Below are 11,270 nucleotides of genomic sequence, written 5' to 3'. Positions count from 1 at the left end.
TTTTGAAACCTCCTTTAAATGGTCCTTAAATAATTATTTTAGCAGTGTTACATAATGATCCAAAAAGATTCTTAAATAATACTATGCTATTCTAAATACACATATAATACATATAAAATCATGATTTGATAGTACTGATCTAAATCAATTGAAATGATCTTCTACATAACTGCACGAAAAATAAAGCCAAAGCTCCAGCTTTCCAAATTATAGATGATGGAATCCCATATTTTCCATTCCCAAACAGCCCTTTCAAAAATTCCCAAAAGCATATTATAAGCCAAACACTGCAAAACATCTCTCCTAATCCTGATACCCCTGTCGTGTTGGCCTTTGCGAGTTTTGACATTGTGTTGACCAATGCGGTCATGTTGACCAACAAAAGGAAAACACCAGGTATGATCATGGGCGAGTTCTCATAGGTGAACCTACCTGCATTTGAATCATGATCACCATCATTCAAGATTTGTTCTTTTGATGTTACTTCAAAAACTGTCTGGGAAAAGCGTGATAGCTTTAGGATAACACTCAATAATCCAGAAAACCAAGCTGTCATCGCATTTACTCTTCCCATTTTTTGTAAATTCCACCATGTACGAAGTGATATACCTAAACGTTTGAGTTCCCATAACGTGTAGAGATTGTAAATGATGAAAATACTAACAGGGATTATAATAGATGGTTCATTGATCTTAGGCAGGAAATGTGAGTTTGTGATGAGACAATATGCTGGAAGAGCAGCATAACATAACTCTGGAATGGAGCGAACTCCCCATGAGCAAATCCAACAGTAAGCAAGGGATTGTCGAAACCAAAGATGTCCTTTTATCGTAAGATATAATGGGTTCTTAGTGGAGAATAACACCTCAGAAAGCCCGGTGGACCATCTTCTTTGTTGTACTAATGAAGATGTATATGTTGAAGGTGCACAACCAAGAAATGCAAGTGGCTCCGGTGAGGTCATGGCGGATCTCCATCCTCTACCATGGATGTTGAGTCCTGTTAGAATATCTTCTGCTGTAGATCCATAAAGCCAACCTATCTGCGAATAGATTTTAAAAAACCAACAAGTATCGTAACCATATTTCATTTAAAAACCCAAATCGACCACTTATACACTATAAGCTTATATACGATCATTAAGTACTCCCTCTTACCTTTGTGCCCCACGACGTACCATACTCGTAGGTGGAACTGGCTACAAGGATTGCTACCTCAATTAAACTAGTTGGAGACCTTCGCCTTTGTATAGTTGTATTCGATCCGGACAAAACTTGAACTGCCGATTCCCTTAACTCAATTGATTTTCCAAAGCTTTTATGTAGACTTTCATTATCCATGTTTCCTATTTAACCAAAGCAAAATATGGATACTTAAGTTAAAGTTTAATTAGACATACATTTAGAATTCAAATATGGCCACCAACATAAAAATACCAAAGAAACAATAACTTTAACTACCAAATTTTGTCGTACGATTCGGTGATGAGCCATACATAACCATTCTTCTGTGGAAACAATTTGATCCACCATAAAAGATCCCTTGAAGTGATGCTACCCCGTTTATAAAATACTATAAACGCAACAACAAAGTTACGACAAATTCGGGTGATTTTTTAAAGGGGTTTGCTAAATACAGCCCTTAGGACTGTATTTAAGGTGCATAAATTATTTGTACATTTATCATGAAAATCAGGGATGGGCTTTTAATATGGAAAGTACAAGTGTTTTTATGCACATTAAATACAGCCCTAAGGTCATCTACAATCATATTTCTATCTTATCTCTAAATATAGAGAAAAATTGGATGTAAATATGCTTACATAGTAATTAGCAAGTTGATTCCCAAAAGGGTCATCTTTTAATCCGTCATAAAAAGCTTGTGGGAACTGGAAAAAACCATATTCATCATTGTTGAAACCGAACACCATACACATCGCGTGAAGAAACAATTGTGGATTGTTTGCATACATATCACAATCTACATTCAACATTAGAGGGGCATTTGTCATCACTCCTGAAACTCTAGTCTGCGTATAATGTGAAACAGTGTTATCATCTTCATAATTCCACACACACACACATATATATATATATATAAAGGTTAGTTATTATAAAAGAAGTATTAAAGTAAAACAACTAAGGTGATGCACGGAGATTCACATATGCATTGATGCACGATGATTTTTATAATGCACGGTGACTCGAAAATTTATTATTTTACATGTTTTCCTATAATACTTGTTTTATTTTACCTAAAACCTATATATATATTATAGGTATATACTATATTTAAATATAGGATTATATTCACATCCAAACGTTCGTATTTCAGAAACAATAAAAACATTTCAAAAGTTAAAATAAAAATTATAAATTGATGAATTTTAAATAACCCTGACATTAACAACACAAATGAAGTGTCTAACAATATTTTGATACATAAAAATGTTCAAAATCACAACAATACCGATTAGTTACTATAGATGTTTTTGCATCAAATGAAATTTTGCATAGTGTATCAATGCGTCTATATATTGGAGATACAATAATGCAAATTTTTATAGCTAGCTTGTTGATTATCATAATTTTTTAAAATATTATATGTATGTATGTATGTATACTAGAGTGGTGCCCGCGCGTTGCAGCGGCGACGGTCTATAATACTTTAGACACCGTAACGGTTTATAGCATTCAGTTTACTTTCCTGAGATGCGTCAATACAGGATCCAACCGTATATATCATTCTAAAAATAAGTCGCGTATTAGGTGCAAAAGAATAATGAAGTGCAAACACAAACCATGAAAAATAACCACTTACAATTGTATGGGAGGAGACCAAGGCAATTAAAAAATAAATAATCAAAGATTAAAATTTAATACGAATATACAAAGGACATAATTGGTTCGTAATTTCGTGAATTATAAAAAGGTAATTGTTGTTTAAACATTTTGTAATATAATCTATGACAATTAAAATGTTTTTTTTTATTTGTAATAATACCTTCAACAATAAGTTTAGAGTTAATGGGGATTTTATAACAATAGGGGTTTTAGGTAATTGTGGGTTTTTTTTTATTAAGGATAATTTCAGAATTTCAGGGATAAGGTGTGTGGAGGTAGTTTAAATGTAAAGGGTATATTAGGTAATTTAAAGGTAGAGAGTTGAATGGGGAAAGAGTAGTTTGTTTATATAAGTAGTATAGATGTATATATATATATATATATAAACAGATAGAGATGCATTTATTAACATCAAAGAGACACAGATATGTCATTATGACTTTTAATGTAAATAATGGTGTTTAAAATTAACAAATATGATGCCGACTAACCAGAACGTTCATAGCTCCAGCTTTGTAATAATGCTGATGTTTGGGATTCTTCTCTCTTGAGATGTAAATTATGTGAGGCAAGTTGTTCGAACTACCTTCTTTGTTCTCTGATATAACCTACAATAATTACCAAAATTTAACAATTAGAAACAAACTTGTATACTTATTTTATCTAAAATACACATAAAATGTAGCTAAACTTCATAACATTGACTCGTGCCAATAGTCTCTTCAGTGTCCACCAAAGTGTCATCGGTTTTGTGAAATGTCAGCACGAAATCTTCCGTCGGCCTCCTCAATTAGATCTTTCGACAAAGCGATAAGAGAGTGACGATGTTGAGTGGGTCCATTTGACCGTTGCCAACTAAAAAAAAACCTTTTTTTAATTTATTGGTTATATAGTCGTTTTCTCAAATAATAATATTTTAAATATTTTTTTTTACTATCATAAGCTTTTCTTTACATAATCATAAGCTTATTTTTCCTTATACAAATGACTGAAAGAGTTTTGCGAGGTCTTTTGCTTAGACATTATCAAGAATCAAAAAGGTAAATATGGAATCTGAAAGATTAGGAATGTGCTCAATTTCTGTTTATACCGCATGTATACTGAAAGTCGAATTAAAAAGTAATGGAATGATTAATCCTTTAAAACTTTATACCATGATTCTTGAAATCTTGTAAAGTATTTGGTGGTTATTATTTGATGTCTGTTGAGTACTGATAAACTATTGTACATATGAGAAGACCAATGAAAACGTTAGTCGTGTTGTTTCACGGCGTGATATTACACAATTTTGGTTCACCTAACGGCATCCATTAATGGCAAAAATAAAAAACAAAAACAATAAAAAAGTGAGATGAGATGACTTGTTTAGGGGGGAAAAATTATTATAAATAGATATTCATTTTACCAGTGTTCATAATATGTTTTTTTTATATATAAATAATTAGATTTTCAATTAATGAAATTTATTTTTGTTAAGATTATTTTTATTACATGTCATTTACGATGAATTATATTAGAAAACAGAATAATTCGATGCAACACACAGGTATCACCTAGTTATAAGAATACTATTGTAACAAAGTTCATCGTTTCTGTACGTAGTCTCTTCAACAAGACATTTTTGGCATGTCAAGCTCGTTGTGGATTTCAAGTTTAGGCTAGATCCGATATTCACATAGCAAAGTTGTCTATTAAACATCAGCCTGTATATCTAGATTTGACACCTTATATATTCACCATATGTCACAAGATTTTGTGTTACGTGCGTGATTTAACTAGCTAGCATCTGGGAGTGCTCGAATATAGTAATACATACCTTGATGATAGCAGGATGGTTTGAGCGATGGACATCACGGAAAGCAGCAAATTCTGAATTTTGATCACATGGGAACGACGTCCTCTTAGATGCGTTTTCAATTTTTGTGCAAAGATCCCCATATTCATTCTAAATGATATACGCAAAAGATATATAGAGCATGTTAAAATGTACAATAGACTAATTAGGTGGTACTAGGAAAAAAAATCTGAAAAAGTACAAAATTAAAATCTCCAATGAAAAAAAAAATAAAATCAGAAGATACAAAACTTAAAATTCATTTTTTTTTTTACAAATACATGATAATTAAAATTCAAATTTTTAGGGACATTGGCCCATCTTGCCCCATTTTGGTACCGCCACTTGCATGCAGAAAACAATCATATTTGACGTAACGAAATTGGGCACCACCAACACACTAGCTACATCAGCTAGCTAGCTAGCCACACAATATGCATTTATCATAATATATTATTGGACCCCAAGAGACAAGAATCCGTACGTACGTCTAAAACATATATACAGACTTTATTGTTGAATACTACTGTAATATCTAACGAACTGAATTTAATACGTGGGAATGATTTAAAGCTCTAGTAGAACATGTACTAATTAACCACGTTCCAAGTAAGATCTGTATCTGGTGCGCATTTTGTACGAATATGCAAATTTTTGTACTTATTTTATACATGTATGTATAGATATAGACTCGTAAATAAGTTTTGTTATAGATAATCATAGAGAAGCATAATAAAATTAAGCAAAAGCAAATAAAAAACAAATCAAATGGGAAGAGAGAAGAAAGAAAATTAGAGAAAATGTGTTAGAAAAATTTATACTACCTTCATCTTTTTCCATTCTTTTTGGAACTCTAATGAGTCGTTTTCTAATGGCGTGGAATCGTGAGTAAAGTATCGAAACGGAGCTCTAACTTGAACGTTATACTTTTTGCAAAAAGGGACCCAAAGTTCTGCAAACTTTGTTGTCTCAACAAGTGAATAAAATGTAATTGGTGAGCAGCCGTCATCGGATAAATAAAGGGCTAATTTGTTAGCTGGAAAATCGACAGCTAACAATGATAACACCGTGTTCATTGTTATGATGGCTGGTTCCAGAATAGGATCGGCCGTGGTGACAAATATGTCAACTGCTGGAAATTCTGACTCTTTTACCCTGAAACACGTACGTACGTACTTGTAGCTAGCTAGCTAGGCACATTATTAATTAAAAAAAACTCAAGATTGAAAAGTTTGAATTCAGATTTTACCTCTTTGAAAGTCGTTCCGGGTATGTTATGGTGGCAGATTGATTCCATTTAGTAGACACAGAAAGAACCCATATAACGGTGAAACACGACTCGCAAAAAAATGCAAGCAGCCATGGGAGGTAGTGGTGTTGGTCTTTGAAAGATATAACTCGATAAACAAGTAAGGAGACGAGAAGAGAAAGGATCGCGAGCTCTATGGCTCGTGCCGTCGTATTCTTATGCACTACTTTTTCTTGTAAAGGGAGACCAGTTGGGTCTTGAGTAGTGTTTTTCAACATACTGTACTATAATAAATCTACAAAGAATAATAATGGTCGTTTAGAATGTTATGATTATGCTTCATGTGTCAAAATGATGAGATTTTATAGAAGGGTTGTTAAGAAGAGTAGTAGTCAAATTAAGAAAGTATTCAAATGTGACTAATTAAAATGCCTTGGGGCCGGGTCCTCTCTACGTTGTTATCGTCTGCCTATCCTATCCATCAACGGACAATAGTTATGCTAGCTTAAGCCCGGTTTGCAAAACAGTGCTATTTTTAAAACAACGTGTTAGCTAGTTTTGAATCACTCTCAATTGACCATATAAGGATGAGTGTCACTCAAGATATATAGATTATGTTAAGCGAGTAGTTTCCGTCATTGCAGAGTGGTTAACGTTCTTTTAAAAAAAAATTCACAAGCATCTAATTAACCCTAAGTTTCAAACTCATACTTATAAAACTAAACAATGTTAGTGTAATAATTGTATACAGTTCGTTTGAAATTTTTTTTTTTTTAAAGATTAAAAAAATAGTTGTATACGGTATCAAGACAGTGGAATGAATATATACGGAATTGCTTGAAATAAATTGAAAACGCCCGTATATAACAGAACTCTTAAAATGGTTCTCTTTTTAGCCAACCTCTTAATTTGAGGTGCTAGAATTTTAATAAAAATTCTCGAGGTCAAAATAACAAAAAGTCGTGGCCCACTGGCCACTGCTAGTCATGTTTGATTGAGTTTTGTTTTTTTTATGAACATTGTTTGATTGAGAATTCGTTTGCAGATAGTGATTGAAACGAATTGGACCATTTATAGGGATGCATTCCACTATTACGGAGTATATGTTAGCAATTTAAACATTTAAGATCATCTATATAATGATCAAGTAAAACAATTGAACACGAATCCACCTTATCTATATCTATACCGATAAAAGAAAGAAGTTTCTTATTAAAAGTTACATGAAAAATTATGTAAAATATTCTTAATTAAATATATTATCAATCTTAATATCTCCATCATTAACTCTTTATATGCTCAATTACTTCTATATCAATTATCTACATTACTCAACGCTGTTTCCACTACCAAGAATAGTCACCCCACCACCACACAATCACCACCATGACCACCAACCACCATCGCATTACGCGGGTATCATGTTAGTTTAACTAAGGTGTTGCTTATGTAAACTAGTCTATAATGTATTATAAGAAAATCGAAGCCAAATAATAAAAATTATACGTTGTAAAACAAAATATTTTGAATGAACATGATAATCGAACTCAAAAGATGTCCGCATAATGTCGCATGCGATGCTGGCGACGGTAGTGAAGCAATGATGGCAACCGGTGGCAGATAGATGGTGGCAAGATGTGAGTATAATTTGTGGATTAAGAGTAAAGTTTTGTTTATTGAAAAGTTATTATAATTATTATTTTAGACGATAAATGATAGATGATCTATTATAGAAGAAGTTCATTTTATGTATTCAAAATATGAAAGATTTAAAGTTTATAATAGTTTACATCCTTAGTGCTTAAATGGGTTGTTGGGTTGTAAACAAGTTTACAAAGCTAATCTAAACACATCCATTTATTTAACACGTTATAAAAGTCCAAGTTTGCAAGTTATGTAAGTAACTATTGTAAATTATTTTAATAATAAAAAACAGAAAAATAAATAAGTTTACGATCATATATATTATTGATTAAACAGTGAAATACATGGCTATATTTTAGAAGATAAAAAAAGAGAAATAATTGTTAAGTTTTTGACACACTAAAAACTTAACAATATTACAACGATGTGGAAACACACACTTAGTGTAAAATGTGGAACACACCAACAAGAGTGTGGCTAGGTTAAGTGATGTCTTATATAGAGTGAGAGAAGACATCACATAACAACCCATTAAATATTGACACTAGAAAAAGGTTATCAATCATCTATTGGTGTGTAAGACTAATCTGCAGGTGTCTCTATCTTCATTTTGTTTGTTTTCAAATCGGGTATGAAAGATAAAACCACAATACCATTTTGGTACAAGGTCACATACCTTCTTTCTGCTTGATCAACACGTGTTCTTGGGGACCAGTATTCTTATCTTCATTTTCCTGCTTATATTTGACTTACAAAACTTGGTGGTGAGTCATTGAACTGATCATAAACTCTCAAGATACTGATAGTCGCTGAGGATCACTGACAAAGTTCAGCTCTGAGCCTCCTCAGCGAATCAATGACTCAACACATTACGCATGTCTATGTATATGTACGACTCATATATATATATTTTATCCTCTAACCTACATCTTTTCATAGATATGGGCAAAGAAAACGGTTCGAAAAAAACCAGTTCGGATAAACCGAAATCTGGATCCGAAAAAAAATTGTTCATTAAAAACCGATCGTTTTAAAACCGGTTACACTTTTGGATCCAAAAATCGGTTCCGAACCGGTTTCAAAATGGTTCGGAACCGGTTATTGGTCAAAAAAACTGAAAAAAAATTGGTCTAGAACCGGTTCCAGTCCGAACCAATTCCTGCAAGAAATGGATTTTGGCCACCTCTACCTGTTTACTAATGTATTGTATTTCGTAACGTGTCGTTCATTATTGTTTTAGCCCCATACGTTTAATACACCAGATGTTCTTATTAATATCAAGATGTGTTATTCTTCATCGATATTGATGGTTCCCTTTCTTCAAATGATCAGGTTCGTCATCACAATTTTCTTTTAAGAATCTTCATTGAACCCACACCTCAAATCGTAATCTTATCTGTTAAATTGTTAAAGCCACTTTATCTTTATCTTAATTTTTCTATATATATTAGAATTTTTTATCATAACCAATAAGCTTCTCTATGTATTCAAAATTTTGACAACTCTCTTAATTTCACGAATTTCTTTAACAATGTTCTAAAAATTACTCTTTTCTTTCAGTTTTTATATTGTTAGAAAACACCTATTTCAAATAAGCTAATTATACTTATTTAAACTTTATAATACTTTAAGTTGTATATATAAAAGTTTTGCTAATAACAATCATATAAGTTGTTTATAACGTACATGGAAATTTATATCTTATTGTTATTAAATTCAAAAGGTGAGTCTTTTAAATATATAAGCAGATCTAAATTTTTATGCATGTTGTAATAAATTATGGGTAATTATTAATCCTCTTAACCGAATAGCTTAATAATCCTTCTAATTATGAGATGATGACATGTGAAAAAATCAGGGGGCAAGATTAGGAAAGATAATTAGTGGATACCACATGTCACCTTCTTAATGTATTAGAAGGATTATTAGGCTATTTGGTTAGGAGGATTTATCATTTTCCATAAATTATATATTGACTACTGTCCTTAAAATAAATTAATATAATTACATTATTTCAGACTAGGGCTTGTTTGTTTATTTATCCATTAAGTGAATGAATGAAGAAAGTGACTGAATGAAAACATAATGTCTGTATGAATTAAGTCAGTATAGTTGTTTTTTTACTAATTAAGTCAATAACAAACATATTTGATTGACTTAATGAATTAAGTCAATCAAGATTAAGTCATGATTTTTCAATTAAAACATTATCAAACACTACCTTAGCTTGCAGTGCGTATATATACACAAGTCTACGTACGTACATCTCTCCTCGATCAATAAGCGTAAGTGGAAATTGAATTCAAATATGTTAATAGAACTATAGAAGGACCAATCACACGAGTTTTCTAAAGCAATGTAAAAGAACTTCAGCATCAATAAGCCGTTATTTATTACAACTTATTTCTTAAGAATACGAGGAGCAAGACTTCCTCTTGAAGCCCTACATGGGGGTATCTCATGTCATGTGGCGTATTAGTCATTATGGGACTTTCCTCCTTATTTTCTTGGAGCAAGACTTTAAAAATAAAAGCCTTCTGAGGGACTCACAATGGCCATGAAAAGTAAAAGTAAGTGGTGGAACAAGTATTTTGGGAAGTGAAAAGTATTGATGGGCGCATGAAAGATTCTTTTTATCTATTCCATTTCGCCCCGTCAATTTTCTCACGCCACACCCTCTTTCTCTCTTCAGAACGCCCTTCTGGGCAATGTGCGGGGAGTCCCAGGGTGTTCTCGTGCGTCAAAAGTGCAATTTCGCGCCTCGCTCCGGATAGTCTAACCCCTAAAATATGTACATATATAGCTTTTAGGTCAATAAAGATTCTAACATTTCTTTTTGTTTGACAACGATTGATGTATGTTTAAGTTGTCAACTAAGTACTCGTACTAAGTAGGTACGTTTGTTGTAGAACAAATTGAGATATCCAACAAGTTATAGTTAGAAGCTTTGGGGTAGGGTTAACGTGAGAACCATATATATATGGAGAGAAACGTGAGAACCATTAGTTTTCCTCCTTCTTTCTTCTCTTTTTTTTTTTTTTTTTTTGGTTTTTTATTTTTTTTAATTTTTGTTTTTCACTTTTTTCAACTTTTTTTGTTTTTTATTTTCTTTTAACAAAAACTCATTCCAAAAAAAATAAAAGATAAAAAAAATTTGTAAAAAATCATATGGGTTGCGCGTTAAAAAAACGTATGGATACGGTACGGGTGTTGCCCTACATCCGTTCTAAAGGGGTTGTCACCGGACACATATGGGAATGGTATGGATTTGATGGGCGACGATCCAAAAAGATGGTGACGGTTGTTATGGTACGACATAGTCCCACTACAACAAATTTATCAATTGTTCACGTATTTTTATTCACACTTTATGAAAGCGTAAAATTTTTTATTACAAAAATTCACATTCAAAAGTGTTTAAAATATATACACATTTATAAGTGTTTAATATATGTAACATTATTAAAAACCTCACACTTTTAAATGTAAACAAAAATATTCACATTTATATAGGTGAATAAATATTGTAAAACTAGTTCACACTTATATACGTGAAGAAATATAAAAGTTTATCACATGTTTAAATGTAAAAAAGGTAATTTTCTATAATCACACTTTTAAATGTGAAAAAATAAACCAAAAAGTTTCACGCCCAGAAACGTGGAAAAATTCATATAAGAACTTCACATATATAGCTGTG

General features: G+C 32.0%; 1 protein-coding gene across 2 annotated transcripts; it reads right to left on the bottom strand.

The window, feature by feature from the left end:
* LOC122590990 (cellulose synthase-like protein H1) lies at window positions 1–6,263 on the bottom strand. 2 transcript variants are annotated; one of them, XM_043763170.1, is made up of 8 exons: window positions 5,927–6,263; window positions 5,502–5,832; window positions 4,660–4,788; window positions 3,335–3,451; window positions 1,823–2,029; window positions 1,461–1,572; window positions 1,158–1,345; window positions 1–1,042 (listed from the first exon to the last, which is right to left on the bottom strand). In XM_043763170.1, exons 1-8 carry the CDS (start codon window positions 6,202–6,204, stop codon window positions 140–142), a joined length of 2,265 nt encoding a protein of 754 aa, XP_043619105.1. In that variant the 5' UTR covers window positions 6,205–6,263; the 3' UTR covers window positions 1–139. The 2 variants fall into 2 exon arrangements, with proteins under 2 accessions (XP_043619105.1, XP_043619106.1); XM_043763171.1 differs by having other exon boundaries at window positions 1,476–1,572.
* Between the last annotated feature and the right edge of the window lie 5,007 nt (window positions 6,264–11,270).

This window comes from Erigeron canadensis, chromosome 3 (assembly GCF_010389155.1).
Source record: "Erigeron canadensis isolate Cc75 chromosome 3, C_canadensis_v1, whole genome shotgun sequence".
Classification (NCBI taxonomy): Eukaryota; Viridiplantae; Streptophyta; class Magnoliopsida; order Asterales; family Asteraceae; genus Erigeron; species Erigeron canadensis.
This window is presented reverse-complemented; position numbering and strand designations above follow the sequence as displayed.